The sequence below is a fragment of the Falco cherrug genome, chromosome 2, assembly GCF_023634085.1.
Source record: "Falco cherrug isolate bFalChe1 chromosome 2, bFalChe1.pri, whole genome shotgun sequence".
NCBI classification, from domain to species: domain Eukaryota; kingdom Metazoa; phylum Chordata; class Aves; order Falconiformes; family Falconidae; genus Falco; species Falco cherrug.
In genome coordinates, this window is record NC_073698.1 from 5,223,754 (window position 1) to 5,247,627 (window position 23,874).

General features: G+C 39.1%; 1 protein-coding gene across 1 annotated transcript in view; it reads right to left on the bottom strand.

Moving 5' to 3' along the window:
* TENM4 (teneurin transmembrane protein 4) overlaps nt 1-23,874 on the bottom strand; it is a 353,678-nt gene that overhangs the window by 192,661 nt on the left and 137,143 nt on the right. The window contains 3 exon segments of the mRNA XM_055703071.1: nt 15,132-15,367; nt 17,447-17,545; nt 22,770-23,022. Of these exon segments, the coding sequence (XP_055559046.1) occupies nt 15,132-15,367; nt 17,447-17,545; nt 22,770-23,022 (588 nt within the window).

Here is a 23,874-nt window from a genome sequence, read left to right on the forward strand (position 1 = left end):
GAGACCTGAGGTTTGCTTTTTCTCCTAATTGAAAAAAACCTAAATTTCACCACTGAATTACTCAGGGCTAATTTTGACTCAAGTAAATGTATTGCTTTCACTCCCATCTCTGGAATAAACTTGACTGTAATTATCTGGATAACTGTCTCTCTCTACAGTGAAATCGTATGATTTCTGTGGAAGTGTGAGAACTGACTGTTGCAGAATTAATCATATTTTTGTGACATTCAGTGTGATGAAAAGGAGCTTTTCAGCATGAAATAATGACTGGTTTGTCAATCTTCAATAAAGGAAGGAAGAGGCACGCAAGCTTAAGGAGGATAGAAACAGTAAAACAAACATTAAAAAAAGAAATCAATCAGTTTGTTTTTCTCTTACATTACTGTTTCATTTCAGTGCTGGACAAGGCTTCCATGTCCCAGCATGGTGGAACATCCCAACACTGGAAGAGCTGAGGACTGAAGTGGCTCTATGTCCCTACTGGTGTCAAAAGAGTTAAAAAAGCAGTAAGCCCAGATGCAGTGCAGTGTAGTACTTTCTCTCCTTGTTTGTAAGGTCAAGTCCTGAGGCAGACAGATCTCGTTGTTCATATAAGGGGATGGGACACTTTGAGTGTTGCAGTTATTTAATATTCAAGTACCTAACACGTTCTCAGGTTTGGAATGGAAATCTAGGATCCTGACTAAAGACCCCAATGGTTCATAATATCACAAATTCACATCACTCCTATATACATACCCAGGTCCCTGAGCCAGCTACCATGGGGCAAGGAGAGAGGGGATCCTGCAAGGCCAGTTCTTGCATGGACTTTGGCAGTTACCTTGCAATCAAAAACTCTGCACAGCACTCTGTGTCATTTCTAGTGTCTGTGATCACTTCCTATGCATAAATGCTTTCCTTCTGTGGATTACAGCTCTTACTTAAGGAATGGGAAACCCGACTTCAGAAATCATCCTCTGCCTGAATGAATGCAAGCTTCCACACCAGGATGGGACTACAGCCGTGCTGGAACAGCGAAACCTGCACACAGCACTCTCCACAACCCAGCTGGACTGGGGCTGCTATGCAGTTAGAAAAGTCAAATTTCTAGGTCACAAAGGAATGGAGCCCTAAAGGCAGCTTGGTTTACATGTTCTTTAAGTGAAGACTCTCAGATTGCGGCTGGGAGGTCCCATGGCTCTGCTTCCTGGCCTGTTGATTTGACACAAGACAATAGTTAATAAAAATAAAGAAGGTATAAGGAGGAACATTTAGGGTAACGCTCACTATTGTAAATTCCCCATTTGCTCCCATTCCTGACTGCTCAGTAAGCCACCTTCAATGAGAAAAAACGGTTTACAAGCCTTCTTCACAGATTGGAGATGAAGATGAAGACACTCTGCTGGGCTGGGCTGCGAGTACTTCATACTGAGAACTGGAGAATCCATATCCTTCCCTGGGTGAAGGGATTAGGACAAAGGATTTAGGTGATAAAAACAGAAAGATAGCTGTGTTGTATTTGTTTGTGGGGTTTTTTAGGACCCCAAATGCCTACTAAGCGGTAGGTGCTTTCACAGCTAGCTCAGTATAGATACATGCTATGGGATACATCCAGTAATACCTGGGACCCTGCCTGCTGCCTGACCATTCCCCCACGTTCAGAGCTCAAACTATGCAAGTACCAGAAGTGGTTTCTTCAGAGATAATTCAGGTTTCCTCCTTCCCTCAATCAGAATTACCATGTGCAAAGGAGGCATGCAAATGACGGAGAGCTTCCTGCCTCTTAAAATTTTGCCACCAAAGTGGGAACTGCCTCTCTGGAAAACAAAGTATTGTGGTAATCGCCTGATGTCCTGGCTGCAAATGCATTTACTTGCTTTGACTGGTCACAAACCAGCTATTACTTGACCTCTCCTGACTGAAGAGCTGTATCAAAGATTTCCAAGAGAGAAGCAGATGGTCTACCAAATAGCATTAGTTCCTTCTTAGGAGAACACTTTATGTTTTAATTTAGTTCCCAATTGCTCTTAATAGGGAAGAAAAAAAGCTTCCAGCTAAAGCACCACATTTCTTTGAAACCTTCACGGAAGTGACTAGAAAGACATGTTATAAAATGAAGCAGTTAAACTCAATGTTTGTTCAATGCAAAGAGTCAGCACTTCCTATTCAATGTCTTCCTAATTACCTCTGGGGATCAAAGACTTTGAAGTGATTGTCTGTCCATTCAAACCACTAATAGATGATCACTGGCCCCTCCAGTGCTATAGTAGCTTGCTGGACGATTGTCATTTCCTGCAGGAAAGGGAAAATGCAGTTTTAAATGTGAATATTTAAATATTTTAGGGGTATTTTTAGGAGGATTTTTTAAAGCGTCAACCTGCAGAAAGAAATAGACATACAAGAGGTACGGCTTATCCAAGGAGCTGTCTGCTTACATACAATCTGTAATTTCCTCACCATCTACACCATTGTGAAAGCAGAATAAAAAGCTGAAAGATGGACCTCAGCAACACTTTGCCGCTATTAGGCAGCTTACTGCACTGAAGAATTTTATTTCAGCCCCCACAGATCCAGTAAATTTGGTGTTACACATGCTCAGGCCTTTCTCAGCAAAACAGTATTTTCCCTTCTAGATACCCCTTCTGGCAGAGACCATATTACTATAAATATTACTGAGATATTTCTCCAAGATCAAAGTCAATTACAAGATGGTCCCACTGTACCTCTAAATGGAGTTTTAATTTGTGTATATAATATTAGAAATAATGGTTTTCCCATTGCGGTACTCACTTCAATTAGAGAAATGAGGACAGGTAGCCCTACCAGAGGGCTTCCTACCTTGCTTTGCAATTACTAAAATTCTGGGCTATCCTGTTGTGGACAGTATAATTTTACAAATTCTGTTTCATGACACACATACAAACGGTGAGACCCTAATTAAAAAGGGTGTAATTTACATAGGTAAATGAACAACCTCTCACATGCTTCCTTCCTTATTATCTCTACCAGATATTATCAGGAAATGCGCTTTCTCAAATTAATATAACAGGTTGCTTAAATCTAAAAAATACAGTTAGCTGTGTAAAAGTCACAAAAAAAAATACCTGTCTTCTATCACCTCAGCACAATAGATGTGAGATCAGACTTTAAATCTAGTATGCAGTTTAAGGGTTAAGATATAAATATTGTTGTAGAATTTGATGCATGAGCTGATCTCTCAGATGGCTATCTGCTCATCTATCCTTCTGAACACGAACATGATTTTATTATAAAGACAAGGAAATGATTTGAGAGTGCTGCTTGTGGTTTAATCCTAAAATCAGCTGAAAACTGCATTAATGTTATTAGTCACCATGCACATTCTAATAGCACCAGAGCCCCAGTTGGGCTGTGCTAGTTGATGCAAGAAAAAAATTAACAAAATTACAATCTCGAAATCCCTTGATGTCCAAAGCACGGGTTTAATTTCAGCTTTACTTAGCCTGAGTAAATCTAGTAACTTCAAGAGCATGATGGAGGTGCTTCAAATCCAGTATGAATTTACACATTTTGTAGATCAGGGCCTGAGTGCTCATCAGCACCATGAAAACTGAGGTCTAAAGCAGAATCCTGTCAGCTTGATGACTTTTTGAAGAGATCTGAAAAAATTTAATGTGCACATCTATTCAGGAGCATCTCATTGTTTTGACTGCTTTGGACAACAAATGCACAGGTATGTTTAAAGCAGGCTAAGAATGTTTTAATTTATTTTCTAATTTTTCTTTACATAAACTTGAAAAACAAAGATTGTTCCATCAGGTCATTTGGAAAGGGAAAAATTCCATTATTATTTTTTTTTTCCCCTTTACAAAAGCTCAGCAAATGGATACAAATGTACAGGCTGGGAAAGCTGATAAAGTGGGTGACATGGCACAACTAATGACACAAGAATTTTTTTTTCTGTCCAGAGACCATGGGAAAAATCCAGAACAGTATTTTCAGGTACTATAAATCTATGTGAATGGTTCAGATCAGTGTGAAAAGCTCTCTCAATAACGAAACTTCACACAACCTGATGATTTGTTCCCTTGGACTTAGAACTAAATCCAGCACATAGATTAAGGCAAGTGCTGGCAAGTGCAACCCACAGCATTCTCTTAAAAGACCCACAGCCATCCTTATATCTAATTACACCTAAAAAAATAATTTGCTAAAGAAACTCAAAGTTCGCCAAGTCAAGCACTCAAAAGTGAGCAAAGAACAGAATTAAGATTGCTTGTGTGATTTTAGATCAGCCCCTGTATGCATATATACTCTGTAATAGCCTTTAATTCCCTCATCACGGGCTATTTTTTTTCCACTGGTCCAATGCTGTGCAGAACAATTGCACAGAAATTGCCACTCAACCCTGGCAACTCCAGCATTGTAGCATGTTCAATTGCTTTCTAGGGATGCCATATGTGCAGCCTGCTTGGTAGCAGTAGGAGGGGGTTGGAAAGGGAAGGAATACACTCAGTACAGACAATTTTGCTACTGCACTCCAAACAGGTCCCTACTGAGCATGTGTGAGCTCAGATTTCCTGGCTTTGTGGCAGCCAGCTCTGGGTGGATCAGCGAAATGATAAAGCACACACTATTGTTTGCTCTTCCTAATAGAAAAGAGGTGTCACAATTCTCCATTACCTCCATGCTTCTGCAACACGAATATAAACTAACAGTAGGTCCAGCAGCAAAGTTTTGCAAGTGAATGATGACATTGGCAGCAAGGGATCCAGACCCCTGCTCTCACAGGACTATTTAGGATATGTTCACTTGCGATTACTTAGGCTGTGATAATTTTGTTTGATTGTTAAATAAGAATTATCAAAATGTTTGCTCAGGGACACAGTACGTGGCCTTGTCCCTTTATCCCCAAAGACTACATTGATAGTCGTGAATTAAACAGTACCGAGCAGTGTAACTTGATAGTTTATACCATTTATTTGTTAGAAGGGACTCTACCATGATTTTGGCTCTAGTCAGCCAATACCTTCTGAATTCCTGTGCACAGTTCAGCTAGCAAGAACCAGAGATCATTCTCAATAGATAGTTTGGGTGTGACCATCCGTAAGAGTTTAACAGTACAGAAATGTACCCATCTGGACCAGACACACCCAGAATTTCAAATTCAAACATTTCAAAACCTGGATTAGCCCATGATCCAGCTTGGCTGGAGAAGACATACTAATACAAATAAGCTGTTATTGACCACTTGAATTGGTGCTGTTTGGAATATCATTATGCTGAGATTGTGGGACTTTTTTTCACCAAAAAACACAGGAAGCCCTTTTGATCCTCAATTTCATTATAATTTCTGCCATAATTAAACAAGATTCTGCTCCACTGATAGTCCAATTAGAATTTCTTCTGAAATACTTGGTGTAAGTGTAGCCATCATCTCCACTCATCTCATTAACTGTTGGCCTTGATGATCTTAAAGGTCTTTTCCAACCTAAACGATTCTATGATTCTATACTAACTGCCTTGTTCTGCTTTGCTTTTTAAAGAGTCTGTTTGCATAACGAAGTGATGCTACAGTCGTACTAAGCAAGCAAGGTGCAATGCTGCTGCTGTGTTATGTGCTACCATATTTGAAAACAGCTAACATATGCTGTTCTCATCATCTTTCTAGGCAAAAGCTTCTGACTGCAGTAAGGACAGGCTTGGAAGTTAAGGCATGATAAAATCGAAGTGGAAGACAGAAAAAGCTGGTAATGGTGGGAGAGTTTATTATTTTTTCATATAAACACACAAATTCAATAACCTCCAACTACCTACTCTATTGAGCATCAGATTCTGGTATCTCAAAGTGAACTGTGTAAGTGGTCCTTCTGGAGCTTTTATGTTTCAGCATAAACAGGGGTGTTGAAATCCTGTCACAAAGAGGGAAAGAGTGGATTGGAGTTTTTGTTCTTTATTTTACAGGTCATCTAGTCTGTTACCTAGGTAGTATACTTAACAACAACACTTCACTTAGCACTATAGAGATGTATATCTACCACATAGCTCAACTTTAACTACAGGTAAAAACCATAAAGAAGGCATCGCTGCACATATCCGAAAGAAATGTATGACTGGGCTGTAAATCAGGCTTTGAAACCATCTTCTAATTTATGCTAGAAAAGGATGGGAGAGAAACACTAAACCATAACTGAGGAATATTTTTCACTGTCAGTGACATCCCTAACTAAGCTTACTCTCATGACTAGTTACCCACAAAAAAAGTATGGTGATTAAAAACACTGAAAGAAATCCCATTATAGGAAATCTTTCTGTCTACACTTAACTACAATTAAATTATGTTATTTCACACTAATTAGTATGAAATAAAAACATGGACTTGAGGATAACTCCTTCCAGTGGATATTAAGAACTGTAAAATTGATTCCTTTCCAGCATCTGTGTGCAAAGGTCAATCTAAGCCGTGAAATGAAGATTATAGCAGCACATCTGTGCCACTGTCATAAAGGCAAGGCCAGCACTTTTGGTGTCAGCATGCTGTTATTTTCTTTTCTAGGGGCTTATAGCAACTATAAAAACTCACTAAAAGCAACTGATGAAAGCTTATAAAAGCTGAAAGCCCATATCTTACCATTTAATAAAAACACATGGAATTAAACTTATCCCTCCTTGTACTGAAGTTACTTAAATTTAAGAAAGGATCAGGAATCTAAAGGGCTAACTGTGATGTTCTGTGACTGATGGGTTGGTTTCATGGCGCACCGATGCAAACTCCAAGATCAGATGGAGCCTTCTGGATATACAGCCTCAACCTGCTTTCAAACAGTTAAAAAATCAGTCATATTGGTGGCCTTCTTCTAATTGGAAGTCATTCTTCCAGTGATCCCCCCATGATGAAAGAGGATCAGACTTTGACAAAATTCAGTGTCAAAATAAAACAATAAGCAGAAATAAAAAAGTAATATATAAAAAACCCAGAAAAATAGGGAAACAAAAAGTCAATTCTATAAATCTATGACCATGCAGAGAATTGAAAGGAAGCTGAGGACATGAAGAAAAAAAAATACATGGCTTGAAAAAAATAAAGAACAATAGAACATTTTTAAAGTGTCTTGAAACCTAAAACTGAGCAACAATATAACTATTTGCTTGACGGAGATGGGGAAATTGTTAATAATGTTATATTGAAGGCTAAAGTGTTCAGTAAGAATTTTTGTTCTAGTTTTTGAAAATAACTACAATAATGCAATTATTTCACAGGAAATAAGTTTTTTCCCAGTCCATTAATAACAAAGAATTATATTAAACTACATCTATTCAAGGACAAACATTTTTAAATCTGCAGGCTCATTTAACTTGAACCCAGTAAATGAGATAGCAGAAGAGGAATCTGACTCAGTGATTAATACTGAACAAGCAACCAAGAGATTAGAACAGGGTTAATGCTGCACAAATGTTTAAGAAGGGAAGAGAATGCAAGTCACTCTGATCAGTTAGCCTGACATATATTACAGACAAAATAATGGAAAACAAAGCACAGAATTCAACTGACAAAGCAAAAAAAGTGAATGTATGGTAACTCAGGCCAACAATATTGCTTTTCTGAAAAATAACTCTTAAGTAACAAACAGTTACTCATTTTATTACAAGATTACACTTTATTAAAATATTTAATAGGGTATGATTTTCTATTAATGAAACAACCACTTCCCAGTGGTAAAAAGCAATGTATATATGTGCTTAAAAACTAACTGAAGACCTTAAAAATATCATCACTGGTGAATAACCATCAAATGTTAAAATTTCTTGTGAAATTCAACAACTGATAGTTGGCCTGAAATTATCGAACATTTACATCAATGTTACGTAAGTAAATGTAAAATGATGGATGACTAAACAAGCAGATGACTCAAAGACTATTCAAGTGACAAATACAGTGATGACAGAGCAAATAAATACAAAAGCTGGACAGCCACTAAACTTGAATGATTCAAACAAAACGCGCTTAAGGTTCAAACAAAATGTGTCAAAGGCCAGCCAATACACTTAGGATAATGGATCACAAGTTGTGCCCATGAAATGGGACCCTAGCAAAGTGACTTTCAGAGTAAGCACAAGAAGATGCTGTATAACAATATCCTAATGTGATTTTTATAGCCGAAAAGGGCTAATGAGATCCTTGCATGTGTAAGTTGGGAAAAGTAGGTCTATGACTCACCTATGTGAAAATGGTAAAGCCACTGGAGTTTACTAGCCTTCAGTGTCCTGAGAGGGGGAGGTTTAGGCTGGATATTAGGAAAAACCTCTTCACTGAAAGAGTTGTCAAGCACTGGAACAGGCTGCCCAGGGAGGTGGTGGAGTCACCATCCCTGGAGGTTGTTAAAAACACGTAGATGTGGTGGTTAGCAAAGTGGTTTAGTGGTTGACTTGGCAATACTGGGTTAACATTTGGACTTGATCTCAAAGGTCTTTTCCAACCTAAATGATTGTATGATTTGATGATGTGATAGTGTTTATGACTTTTAACATTGAAAATTCAGAAATGAATTTTTAAAAATAAGACTATGGGAAACTTGCTGCTTCTTCCTGCTTCCAATAAACACTGAATTAGTTCTAGCAGATGCAGTACTTGACCAGGCTTTTTATCTGTGTAAACTCTGATGCAGTGTTAACTGCTTTGCAAAGCAGAAATTTTGCCACCGAGTTCAATACATGTTGCCATCAAATGCAATACCAAAATGTTAATACTTCTCAGTTTGGACAATTTCTTAAGATTGGACAACTCTAACAAATTATTGGGTTTATATTATCTTCTACTGTTCTCCTCCAGTAACATTTTCTGGCAGTGTCTCTCTTCCAATAGCATATGCATCATTGGATATTTCTCCTGTCCCAACACTTTTAGTGCCAGGTTACAGATTGTATTTAGGTCGAAACAGTGAATGTTTTTTAATGGAGTTTCTACGGTGAGTTTTTTAACACCCACCTGACTGAATTGATCTTCACAAAAATAGCCTTAAAGTGAGATCTTGTACCTTTATCACCTTTATTTTAAAGCTGCAATTAAACCACTTGTACTTCCTTTACTCTAAACTATAAAGCTAGCAGTAGCTGCTATCCAAACGTGCAATGCAAAATCCAAATTTAAAAAAATAATAATTAAAAAAAATGCATGCAATCTTCTAATAATACAAACAGCTCTTTATGACTTCGCGGGAAATGGAAAGCAACATCTGAGTTATAATTCACACCACCATGCACCTAAGGCTGCAATGAAGGACAATGAAATGGGGAAATACAAGACTGAATATAGCTCACCCTGGTTTTAATTTTGCATCTTTCTCACTTCTCTGATGATTACTATCTTGTGTACAGGTACTGCACTAACAACCAACTGCTTTTTCTTGGTCACGTTGGGCAAAATGCATATGTAATATTCCTTAATGTAGCTACACTGAGCTGTACTTTGGGGATGTATCTGTGTTTTATAGAACACTGTGTGTGTGTGCACATGGAGAGAAAGATGGGGGGATGTCAGTAATGTGACTGGGGCTGAGGCATTTGAGTGATTCACTATTCCATTGTAGATTTGACCAGGGAAAGTTTCTGTTGCCAGATTCCCACAGGCAGCTTTCCGGAGCTTGGTGCTGCTCAACCAGCCTCTTGTAAACTTTACACACAGCAGCTGCCCTCGCTTGTTCCTTAACAAGAGTGAAGTGTGATTAAGGCTAACATAAAGCCCTGTGATCTTCCCATCTCTCTGCTATGGAACAAACAATGCAAAAAGTTTCCTGCAACTCCATGCACTTTTGAACGATCAGTTGGAAGCTCACATTGATGGCATCTCTCAGTGGGGCTGAGACTATTTGCGTGTCTTAGCTTTCCTGAGATAATTTACAAGGGCAAAATTCAGAGCTCAAGAACAAAAAAGACAAGAAGATCATTCAAACCTGGATGGAAGGGTCAGCATCTGTCTTGATGTATTTTCTGTCTTTAGTCAGGTCAATCTGCAGTATTTGGAATATATTAAAATACAAGCAGACATTTCCAGGGTTGGTCCAGCTCTTGTTGCAGACACTGGGACCAATGCTATCAACTGTGACTGCATTTAAACCAGTGCTACAGTAAATGGAGTTGCTGCAGTTTAAGAGGAGCATGTGCATGAGAAGAATAAGGCCTGTATTCCCCAAATGTCACTGGGTATGAAAGAGCGAGCTAGATGTCACTTAAACCGAATGACTTAGGGAGAGGGACTGTCCATGCATTTGGTACAGTAAGAGCCAGCTTTCACAGAAAAAAAAAGACATATTCAGGTTCTGTTATACAAGATAAAAATGGTAGCACTGGGTCATGATGATGGCCCTTCTATATCAGTATCCTGAAATGTTATGTTTCACACACATCGTAAAATACATTAATGATAATACTATAGCACCTTTCAGACTGGATCTGACAGTTTTATAGATTAAACGTAAAATCAAGTAAATGAGACTCAAAGTTACTGAGTGAACTGTGTGCAGTAATTTTGTGAAGAGGTGAAAGAACCAAGAAAGGACCTCGAAACTCCTCTTTAGGTGACAGATTGACTTCATAACATAAAGGCTTTTCTAGAACAGATTGTTTCACTCCCGTTTCTGCATATTATCTAAGATAAGATGGAAATAAAAAAGCACAAAAATATCTTTGTAAATCAAAAGAACAAATGGCAACAGTAGCAAAACAGAACTTAATCTGGGATCAGAAAAGAAATATTGAAACAGAAAATGAAAGGAACTTGTTGGCAGGGTAATAAATTGGTTTATATTTTAACTTGAATAAGAACCTTAATATCAAGGTATAAATGTAGGATTAATAGACATAGCTCAAGTTTAATAACTAACCGTTAGCAACTTTTCCTATTGATCTCAAGTGGCATGTAAACACCATGGTAATTGGTATACTAGATGCCCCTAGCTGACTAGTTAGTTAGCTAAAAGCTTTGGAGAGCTGCTTTCAATTGGGTTTATTACAGAGCATCAAAGAATCGTGGACAAACTGAGCTGAAGTTAGCTTTCAGAGTGATGCCTAGACAATAAAAAGAAAGACACTTTATAAACAAATCATAGTTGTAACACAGTTTTACTGTCAAAGCATTTTGCCTGTAGCAACCAACACTGTTCTTTTAAGTGAAGCTGCATCTGTATGGAGTTCAAACAAATGCAGAGCTGAGAAGTAGAGAGAGTTTTGACTCCAGTCTAGGCTTCATAATATGTTTTCCAGCCCTAACTTTAATCTAAATCAAATGCTCGTCTTTCCCGCTGTTGATGCAATATAACCGCAGCACATGCTTAAGTATAGGAAAATGGCAAGTGCCTAACTACATCAAATTGTACTTCCATCTAGTCTGGAATCTACATCAGGCAGAGGATAATACCTTCTGTTTCAGAAGAAAGAAACTATTCTCCATCACTAATTCATTTAGAAACTGTTCCACAGATCTAGCCAAACAGCTGCTGGGCATGGAGATCAGGACAATCAAACAGGTCTTTTCTGTTTCTAAACTCAGAAATTTTCCTCCCAGGCAGTGGAGCAATGTCAGAGATTCTTTACAGTGCCATGCTGACAGGTCTGGTCTCTACCAGGTACAGAAACTCTGCTGGCAAAGCATCTGGACATCAACACACCTCGTGGTATTATCTCTGCCATAAGAATCTTGCCATAAATCAGCTGTCTCAGGCAGAGCTCCGTGGCATACAGACCCCTTCACATCCCAGCAAAAGCCATAAAAATTTTCCTTGTTTAGCTGTCAATTGAATGGATAGTCCTAAAATGGGGAATTTAAAGTGGTGCCTCTTCACAGCCTCCTGGAACAGCAAATTTGCAGGTCAGTTACAAGCTGCTTTGAGAGGCCTTTCATTTCAGTGGTTCCTGCCATTTTAATGTTACAGCCCTGATCTGCCACTGCTTTTCTCTTTGGTGTTCTCACCCCAGAAGACAAGCTTCTGCAGAGCTCACAAGATTTGCATAAGCTGTGTGTGCACAAAACTTTGACGTGCATTGTTGCCACTGCCTTAGTGTGTGTCTCTGAATATTTGAAAAGGTGGCAACAAGTCAATCAAAAGCTGGTTAATTCAAATGAAAACCAGCTTCTGGTGTTTAATATACCCTGTTATATTTTGTTTGTCATTATCTCTCCAGACCAGTGACTCAGCCCTGTAAAACCTTCAGCGTGATCACAGTGTTGACACATGATACCAGCTGTTCGGCTTCCATGGACTTCTATTTATGCTACTTCTCCTCTCCTTTGAAAAAGCCCAGCAAGATAAATGAACCTCAGACTATTAAATGCCATAAAGACTTTCATAAAATAATGGAAACTCTGCCTTTCAGCCTTAAACAAATGATTTAGCAAGTGCTTCAGATGAATTTCAAAAATAACTAGCTTCAGCAAAGAACTTCAGACATGACCCAATGCTTCGCAGTTTCCAGGTGGCTCTGCCTGCCTCAGATGGTTGCCCATCACAGCTGTGTCTGAGCATCTGTCACACAAAAAGTATTGCCAATAGCAGGACTCCCTTATGTATCTTTTGATGTCGCTAGCTCCACACACTTGTACAGGAAGGTAAGGCCAGCAATGGGTTGTTTTTAATATTTATTCAGAGGACTCTGAGTTGCCTGATGCTGTGAAGAGCATCCTGAATCCCTAGGCATTACTCTGAAGTATTTCCATTAACCGACCAGTGCATAAAAAAATAGAGTAAATGCCAAGCCACTGCCATGGGACCCAATCCAAAGTCCATTCACTTAAATGGGAGTCTTTCCAGTGACCTCAGTTTGCATTGGAAAATGAAAATGGTCATTAAAAAGATAATTTCTATGGTTGTTTTAACTAACAAGAGCAGATGGAATATAGCCAAGTTCCCAACACTCATGAGCTGTTCTATAGATTAGACCTTCTTACTCATGATTAAGTTATATCTTACCACTCAAATAGTCCCCATGGCATCAAAAAGAGCAAGACACTGCTTACATGAGGAAAGGTATCTGTAAGAAAACACAACTATGCAAATATAGGGAGGGAAAAAAAACAAAAACTGGAGGAAAAATGGTGATTTGTTTTAATAACAGACCAGGTTATTTAAAAGAATGAACCAATTCCTGTTAAGAACTGTGTAATTTTTATAGAATTCAAAATGTCTCAGCTTAACTTAGTAAAAGTACAAATATTTTGACTCCCTGATTAATTTTTTTTCTTTTGGTTTAGGTGATACAATTCTCATCTGCAACTTGACAGGATGTAGAAAATAATTACAAATGAAAAGGTTATTCATAATTTTTAAATGAGTTAATTAGTAAACCCTGCCAGAGTCACTCATTACAGTAATTAATAATTGATTATACTTGAAATTAAACACATTTTTTCATCAAAATCTAATTAAATATCTGCCTCTTTGCTTGTTGATTAGAACACTGGGTCTGGTACAGACAATCTTTGCTAAGTATGTTTATGCTGAACTGAACCATCGAATTTGATTTTTAATAATTGATAGTTCCTTTAGAAATTAGTAATTATGACCCATAATTACAGCAGTTCAACCTGATCAGCATTTCTGGCACCTTGCCAGCCATCCATTGGAGCCTGGCAAATGCCACAGAACTCATCTGAATGGAGAAAAAAGGATGGGAGAACACTCAATGGACCTGTCTCTTCAGTTCATTAACTGTGATTTTAAAACAGGAGCCCGATCTTTCCAGAACCCTGAAACAAAGGGGTTTGAGTTGGAGAACACTAAGTGGCAAACCAAACTCTTCTCCATCTATCAAACGGCACAGACCTCCTCCGTCAGAATTAACAGGCACTGATATTCTGAGTTATAACAATACTCCTCTGCCACACTGAGATAATGTCCAAAGGAACCATGTTCAGGGCATAAGGAGAATACCAGACAAATGAGAAAGGCGAGTCCAAATGTACATAGCAAATGATGAAAATTGACTGCATATTTCATCAAACTGCTGCTGATTTAATGTTGGTTAATTAATCATTCCTGCTCCTCTTACAGGAGACATAAAAGTGACCAGAGTATGATGCAAGGCAGAAGTGGAAAAGTATCAGTCATTAAAGAAGCGTACATAAAAGGAACACAGCAAAAGCAGTCCTTTGTGGTAGTGCTAATTATACTCATGTGAAATGAAAGCAAAAAATCTTTCGATCCAGGCTAAGATTTGTAATTCTAACCACAACCTTTTATAGATCATTAGTGTACAGGAAGTCACAGCCAAATCAAAAAAGCTCATTTGTGCCATGAGAAATGGGCTTTTTTTACCCATGATCACATCTGTTAAGTGTCTGACAACTAGAGTTTGCACCACTGACAGTTTAAAACAGAAGTCTAGGACTGGACCTTTGACAGACATTTATAACACAAATATCAAATCTAACTGAAGAAAAAGTAATGGTAACACCCCAAATTTACAGGCTGAAAAACACAATTTTCACTTCTAACAGTTCAATTACTTTTGCAACAAACACTGAGAATGCTTCTTTGCAATGAACAGGGACAACATTTATAAACCAAAGAAATTCAGATCATGCACAGCTCAAGAAAAATCCACTTCTACACCCAAGTAGCAAATTTCCCCAACTCCTCCTACTCAAAAAAGGACCTGTTGGACCATGATCTAAACCCAGTCTTTCTCCACCCTCCCAGTCACCCTGTGGTCTTCAATATAGTTGGTTAAATGGCGGATGTACCACAAAAAGACAGAATAAACCTGTATTTTTATGTATCAGGATCTTAGTTCTGATGTTGTCCCATCAAAGTCAATGGCAGAAAACTCGCACAGACCTGGATGTGACTGTGACTGGAATACAGACTTCAATGCCGGTTTTAGTGGGCTGCTTTGAAAAAAACTGGTGAGTTTATCTCACTCCAGGTATACTTTCTTCTTCAGAACATAAACAATCCATGCCACTGAAGGGAGCACAATGTATGACTCCTGTTCTACTAAGGTCTTCTAGCTCTATGACATGTGTTAGACTCCCTACCACAGCACTGCAACCACACTTAAGTCAACAGAGGCCTTATTTGTACCATAATCTTGACCCTCTGCTTCCCAAACATTACCATTACGGGTGGGTTTATAGACAAATGAAAGAAAAGCAGAAAAAAACCCCACAGAAATAAGCTTACCTATGAAATACGCCAGCAGGATCACCAGCGTGACCGAGATGACAATGGCACTCAGAGCAGCGCATTTCCAGTTACAGTACTTATAGGGTTTCTTCAGGTTAAAGGCAGGCCTAGAGAAGGTACTTCTGGGAAGGGGCCTAGGGGGAGGTGAGTACACAGTGCTGGACGTCAAGGGATATCCCGGTGATGTCGTACAAAAAAGGGGAGAAGTGCCTCCAGGTTTGAAGAGGAAGTGCCTGAGGGAAGAAAGACCAACAGCAAGTGACTCCTCACACAAACTGAAGCTGAGGGAGACGGACGGGAGGATGGCGACTGCTGCTGGAACGAGGAAAGCAGCTCCACACAATGCTGGCTACGAACATGGATGGCATGCACAAAAGAGAAGAATAAAAATCAAAGGCAAGTCACACAGAGTAAAGGAAAACAAAACGAAACAAAAAATCACAGTGCCAACAATGCCACAGAGAACTCTTCAAGGGCATTAGTCCCCTCTGTGGAAGAGCTGACGTTAGAGTGAGATGAAGACCCCAAGCACAGCTACAACAGACTGGTGGCACAGGCAGCACCGGGGGCCTGCTCACACTCCCACAGAAATGCCCTACGGAGACTGAAGAGGAGCGTAGGTCAGATTAAAGAGGGGAGGGTGTTTACCAATTCATTGATCACTGCATGAGAGCGTTTTTTGTATGGCATCGGTGAATGGAGATGGGGAAAGAGAGCTTAAGCCATTCCATAGCACCCAAATTGTCACAGAGGGGAATATTCACACTGTCCCCACCCTGCAAATTTAACCATCGAACAATGGCATGGCTAAAAGCATCAAAGCCCAAATATCAAGTCCTGTGTCTCACTAGTGGGGAAAGGCACTGCTTCCAGGAAGCAGTCCAGAGCACCTTAGTTTGATGCCTACCTTTAAAAAGTGTGAATCACTGTCAAAGGCAACAGCATTTCCTGTCCAGTGACACATTGGGAGGCACTGTATTTTGCCCATTACTACAAACGCAGCCCGAGAGCCAGCCTATGAGGACCTTGTGTGAGACTCATGAAAGTCAGCACACAAGGAACCCACTGCAGTCCATGAGTTCCTGACATGAAATGTCCCAATGGGAGTTCTCTCCATGGGAATCCTAAATGAAAAAACTAATTTCGGTGGGACTTCATGAAGTATAAGGCATTCAGATTTTGGGAATGAAACTTGGGAAACAGATCTGACTTGTCTATCACCATGCTGATGTGAAAGAAAAATGCAGCTTGTGAGGACTGAGAAACAGCCCCGGTGCAGTCTGCACCTTCTGCCATGGTTTATGGGGCCAGATTTGCAGCCAGCATAAATGCAATCAGCATGGATCCATGGGATTCAGTCAAGCCAGTGGATTACATCAGATGAAGATGTGACTCTATTTTCCCCTTGAAGTCATTTGTGCAGTTACAGGGGGAAATGTCACATGCAGAAAGACCATCATGCACAAAAGCCACTGATATGTACAATATAAAGTAACACATAATTCTCCCAAACAGGTATTTGTAGTATTACAGCCATGGTTTTATTGGTACTAGACTAAGCATGACTGCAGAGCATTAGAGAAAGATTCATTATTTCTACTAATGCTCTACATTGAAACAGTAATTTTCACAAAGAGCAGATACTATTCTGTGTTTTGTAAAGTATTTACTTAGACACAGATGTATCTGTTCCGAGCAAAGAGGTACCTGCAGTGTTCAAGTACACCAATTAGATCTTCAGTTAATGATGGCTACCAAATTAGAAAGTGCCAACACAAGGTCAACGGTTTTGGCACTAAGTGTCAAGTTAAAAGCTGCTTATAACTTAAAAGTTAAGTGATCAAAAGTTAAATAAAGATGCCAGAATAGGTGGTTACGTCACAATCAAAGGCTTGGCTTACACACACTGCTAGCAGACATTTTTAAGACACGGTATGTGGAAAATAATAGTTCAACAATGAAGTATAAGGCTGCCAGCACAATAACGGTTTAAGGTTTTTATGAAACTTAAATTAATCTTCGTTTATATGGGACTCAAAATTGCTGTAGGTACTTCTTACTAATGAAATGACTTTCAAAACAACAAGGGAAAAAAAGCAAATGGCATGCTGTGGCGCACTAGCATATTAATGAATCTGAATTAATAGGTACAGGACACAGCGCTCCAAGCCCCAGAACCTCATTTGTTTAAAGCCATCCTGGAAGAGGCCAGCAATGGTGTTGCCCTTAAACATCACTAATATGACCAAATGCTTTCATGCAAGGATCATAATGACTACAGTAAACAGGAAGACCACATAAGTGTCACATACCCATCATTGTAAGCACCGTCATGTCGGGAGGAGGTGAGAATGTCCATCTCAATGAGGTTGTCCTGCAATGTCTCTAGGAATGTCTGCTTTGCTATGTTTCTACATACATATGGAAACATGAATGAAGCCAGTGAGTCATGCATATATGAAGTGTGATCTTATAAACCACAATGGTTATAGTGCAGTTATGCGTGGAATTAGAATGATGGACCATATATTTATATGTATAAGATGCTACACATATACATATATAGCTTTTAAGAATGCTCACTTCTCTATATATACACTATATATATGCATATACACACATACAAGCACACACGCCCATGTGCATGTATAAAAAAAAGTTGATGTCTCTCTTCATTTCATGTTATTTATTGCAACTGACACATGAAACCTTCTGAATGGCTTGATTCAGAAGACTAGATCCCAGTCCAGCACAGCTGTAACCTCATTATACTCCTGCATCTGTGTTGTCACTCTGAAAAGGCGTAGTGCAGTATCTATATCCCACTGTGGCAAATACCTTGGCAGCACACTTCCATCTAATGTCCTCATGGATCTCCAGTGAAAATCTGCCACTCCTTTGCTTAAGTTTCAGTTTTGCATTTGTGAACTTTTTAGTTACCGATTCATTTGTTTTCCTTTGTGGAGCAACAACTTGCTATTTACAAGTTTCAAAATGCAAGTTTTGCTCAGTGTGAGTATTCCAAATAAGTCTCCAGTGACAAGCAGACAGAAGCTGGAGAAAGGTTATGCTGTAACCCAAATTCCAATACCAGAGTATTGGTTATAACCTGGATAATACAGGCAATAGGCAAGATACTTAGGGCCTGCACGTGAAAAAGCCTGGCTTTGACTTCACACACAATAGTGGCATTTTGCAATATCTGGCCTCCCCAGCATGCAGTTTGATGAGTCACATTTTGACCTATATATGCTAAACTGTTTTGTACTTTTTGAGGAGAATAGCAGGAACATAAAGAATTAAGTCAGAGGCACAGCTGGGAACACACTGTGTCTTTCTCACCTTTAGGATTGTTTCTCAAGGCCTGACAAAAGAATATTCTTCCCATCTTTTTTAAAACGAGAAACAGTCCTGATTTTGCCCATGTCTGTTTTCAGCATCCAAACTGAATCTAAGCCTGCATGCGAATAAATTCCTTGGGCAAAAGTAGTGAAAGGAACATAACAGCACTGTGACACTTTATCACTTATGCAGGATTAAGTGCTTACAGGATATAAGTGACATGATGTGAACTCAAACGAGAAGTCCTCTGTCAAAGACACTGGATCCAGGTAACATGTCTTACCAAGAGAAACCAACCACGTCACATTATGCAAACCTTGATACCGTCTCTTCTAAAATGTCCTCAATCTTAAGCTTCGTTTCTACTTCTTCCTCTCCCTGCTGTTAATGCCAGCACTTCTACAGCTCAACTCACTGATTTTGGAGGCCTCTGGGCTGCTTTGACAGAACAGATCTACCCCTTGATCTGAATGAAAGTAAATGACTCCTATTCATAGCTTTGGAGTGAAGTGAACCGACATGCATGAGCTGTGTGCCATAGCACTTGAGACATCAATCCATCCCCAAGTGTTTGTGGCTTCCTCACATTCCCTGGGAATGCAGGAAAGGCTGGATGTTGAATTCAATGCAAAAAGAAGCAACATATGTGCATGCACTGAGCATTTAATGGGTAAGAGGCAAGGCATCTAGCAACACACCAATCAATAAAAGTTCATCAGTAGTTAAAATCCATGTCAAATTGGTTCCATGAATTTCAGTTGTGGATTGTCAATAAAACAGAAGAGGGGAGGGTTACATAATCTTATAATGTATGCATTTGTAACAGAGAGGTCGCTGGGTCACCGAGGTGACTAATGCATGACTGTCCTCCTCACTGAAGGCTGGACAGAGCCTGCTCCCTCAGAGGTTACCTGTGAATAGCTGTTTCATTAAAAAACTGTCTCCCTTCTCATTATGAGTTGTGGTGGCAGAATCTTTACATGATTACCGCATGAAATTCCCTGGGAATGGATGTCTCCTGAAAGCTGTTGGTTTGTCAACTAAACCTCCATCTAGTTGGCATTTATTTACTCCCACAAGGGTAAATGCAAGGGAACAGAAAGGAGGTCACAGAAGAAGGAAGAGTGAGGAATAAATATGGGGGTAACTGACTTACCTGTCAGGAGTGACTGCTGAGCAAAGATCTTCTCATCACAACCTTGATAATATATTGCTTTTAAAGCAACAAAAAAGGGAGCAGACAGGAAAAGAAAGAGGAAAAAGGAGAAACAGAGAAAAGGGAGTAAAGGGAAACTAATGAAAAGGAGGGAGAGAAGAGGAGGGGCTCTTCCTCTTGCAACATACAAAGTTCTCAGACACAGGATACGCTTATACCTGTGCTACACATCTCTGCTTGCCTTTGCATTACAGTATGGCAATTTCCAGGCAGTGACAAGCCACCCTAAATTCCCAGTTCTGAACACTTCCTGGAGTCCACGGAAGTCAAAATCGAGCCTCTTTAAACTCTGGGGTGCTTAAAATCTGTAGCTGTAGGCATGTTTCACAGTCTGTGACAATCCCTGTTTAAAAGACATAGCTTTTTCTTCATGTTTTCTCTCTCTGTTGACTAATATGGGATTTTTAAAAAAATGGATATTCAATGGAAATACAATTCCATTTTTGACATGAGATTACTATAATCTCCTGTTGCTGTACTTCAAAGGCCTTAATTCTTGGATTAATGTCCTTGGCCAGGATTTATTCTTTTACATGTTGGGCATTTTATTCTCTTAGGTGGAGGTCTTTTTTTGGTTCTAAAAATCTTTGCACTGGGGAAGGTCAACTTCATCGGAGAGGTGGAATTTGGCATGCAAGTTTGCTAAACAGCTCTCAAGCCTGGTCTTTTACACCTACAGCATTCCCACCAAAGGAAATGGAAGGCCTCTCCATGTCAGAAGAACAGACTATCAGAGTGAAGATTTGTCACAGATTTACTGACTGTCTGTGCAGCACAGCCTCTTTGCATTATGACACCATTATAGCACATTTTATTTTCTTAATGTTGTTTAGCGGAGGAACAAAAGTCTGTCAGTTGTGCTCCGTAAATGTGCTCATTTGCTGTTTGGCATAAAATTACATACTCTTGTCCAACATGTTCATTCTCTGAAAGGACACTGGCAAATTTATGCCATTCCAATGAGTGTGTCAAAAGCCACATCAGTCTTGAAACAACCTATTTTTTACCTAATTAATAAAATGGTTAAACTGAGGATCAATTACAAATGTGACTGATTTGTGATGCAAGTGAAATCATCAAATGATGCAGAAAGATCTCTTCATGCAGGTAGACCTCCAGCTTCCAGTCTGGTTAACAGCAATAATATGATAAACGCGATAGGCAGAAAGAGCAGACTGCTTCAGATCTTGAAAAATGATTTTGTGGAGAAGAAATGAGGACAGTAAGGATGTACTCATTTGCAGTTTAACAGGAACATTGCAGGACTAGCCAGATAATTGTTCTGTCTGTGAACTCCTGCATTTATTAAGCTGTGGTAGGGTTGTCTCTTCATTTCCCTCCCTGATTGCCACCAGAACTGGACAAATGGGGGCAGGATGTTTTCAGCTAAGAACTTTTATCTCTGACATTCCTCCACTGATCCAGCAGCAAGGACGGTCCTTCTCAATTGCAAGGTGGGTTCTGAGAGACTCCAGTCAGATGTGAGGATGTCTTGGCACTATTAAACCAGTATATTATCTTTTTTCTGAAGAATTCATAACTTGGTTTAGAAAAAGGCACAGGGCTTCCTCCAGAACTGTAGAGGATTATTCACTAAAGGACTTCAGGAGAGTGGCCTAAGTATTTTTTTTTATGGGTTGTTTTGTTGTTTGGGTTTTTTTTAAATAACACATAAAATGTGTTATTTAAGTATTACTTAAATACTATACCCAATGCTTGGGTATATATGCTCAAGAATTAGTAACACAATATAATTACTGAAACTGTTGCCAAGTCACACTTGCAGCACTTGCTTACAATTTTGTCTTAATCTTTTGGATCTAGCTTCTTAGTTGGGTCTTTTTAATCAAGCAGTCACAGAGAAATTAATTATCCTTAAATGCCATAAAATGTAATATTGAGGTCTGTTTTGGAAGTTTCAGAGGGCCAGCACACAGATCTTCTTCTCAAGATCAACAAATGCGCTCATTTTTAAAAAACATTTTCTTAGCAGAAGCTGGAAAAACTGGGTACATTTTATCCCAGGATACAGACAAAGCTACCACTGATGAGATTCCCACAAGTTGTGCTGTGACAAATTTGGCCCCTGGCTCTGTTTTCAGTTAGTATATCTTTTTTAACTGTCTAAAATTTTTCTTGTTGGCTTGAGAACGTAAGAGAAACAAGGCAAAAAAGGCAGCTAAGTAAGTGCACCATGTTAGGCCTGGAAGACTTCACTGTAGACTGAAAAAGATACCATGTGTGGGGGCTAATAAATCCAGCATCTCCAGTGGTTTCTCAGCAGCAAAGGAAACGGTGAAGCAAAATCTCTGGAGAATGCCAAAACTGAGCTTCAAGTGGGACAGCAAGAAGTAGATGCAGTCACCATCAAATGGGAGGCCTGAGGCTGAGGGAGTATGACAGCTCCCTTTTTGAGAACCTACTCAGAACCCAAAGAAATCTATGAACTAGAACAACTCAGTGCACTCTTGTCACACCCTTCATGTGTTGCATAGGTAGGAAAGAATTTAAGAGCTAAATGGAAACACTATTAACTGACTGATGCCATGCTATCCAACATTTCATGCTTGCTAGAGCAATGTTGTAGGACAGTAAAATGCAGCAGCTGACCTCATTAGGTAAAACAAGATCAACCTTTCCTGAATGATGTACTACAGAAGTATCTGCTTGATGAGGCACAACTAGAAGGCTAAATCTTTTCAATATATTGATGGATTGCAGTTTCTTAAATAGGATATTGATTTATCCTACCACATAGGAAGAAAAGACATTAAAGGAAAATATAAAAAAAAGAAAACCAAGAACAATTTAATGTATGATCCTGATTCCAACTTCAAATGAGGAAAATAATCTTATGAGTAGCTGTTAAAGACAATAGTTTATGAAAGAAGAGCAATTTCCTCTTCTCCTAGTCCAAATAAAAAGACACAAGGTATTATAATAAGTACAACTCAAAATACATAAGCCAAACACTAGTTCACAAACTGAATGGCTAGCAGTATAGATGTCTCTATTTTCCATAACAACCTTAGCACACACAGTCACAACATTGTAAAGTATTAAAGAAAATGACCTACCTAGTCTCCAGTGGGATGTTACTGTTAAGTAACCAGTTGTCCTGAGCATGGGCTGGCTCTTGAGTACTGGCTGGCTGTTCTCCAGAGAGAGAGTGATCTGTAGGAGCTGGGCTGGGGTTGCTACGTGGAGTGAAGTTCCCTCTGTTTAGGGAATTGATGGAGGCCGCGTGATGTTGATTTGGGGTGTGAGCATGTGATATTGGAGGTGGTGGAGTTCTAAGTCTTGAATGATTTTGAAGATTTGGAGGATGATCTAAAACACAAGTAAAATATTTTTAAGGTTCATGATTTGAATTATTCCATACTGTGCTCATTTATGTGCAGGCACTTCTAAAAGGTATGAAGGCTGGCATGCCACATATCCTAAATCAAACACAAAAGGGTAAGATAGCCTTGGTTCCATATGCTCTAATGACATATGCATTGATCCCCTCCCCGACGGCTAGAAAAGTAGTTTGGTTTCATGCACAGAAGTTGTGAAAGCTCACACCAAGTTGTGATAAAGCATGAAAAATATAACCAGCCTGGATAGATAACATTTTAGAGTAATTTTATGATGGATATACAGCTCCCAATGAAGTTTGTTGTTTTGCCCTAGAACTTTAAATAGTTAAGTCAACAAGAAGGCTGAGAATATATTTAATCATAGACTGAGTTTAGGGAAAGCCATAAAACTGTGTCAGTTACACAATTTAACAAAATCCAACAGTTTGTACTTAGAGATGTACTCAAACTGAGTAAAAAATGCAAGTGGCATAAAAACTGAGGTGTCAGGAAAATGAAACAACATATGGTGAAGAAAGATGTAAAGATCAGTGATATGGCTACTTTGAGTAAAACTCAAAGTATTTGTTAGCCAACAGTCTGAGGGAGGTAGACTGTGGAAGGCAAACACTTTAGAAAGGTCAAGCTAGTACTGATTATACTCATATTTGTGTTTTGTGGGTTTTTTTAACTAATCATCAAAGATTTTTTTCACATGTTTTCTGCAAACAAAGAAAAACTAAAATATTTGATGGAACTGGAGGAAGACTGACAGTTCAGCATACTGCATATGGGATACAGGAATCTTATTCCTCTGTGATTTTAGTAGGTTTATGCTTGA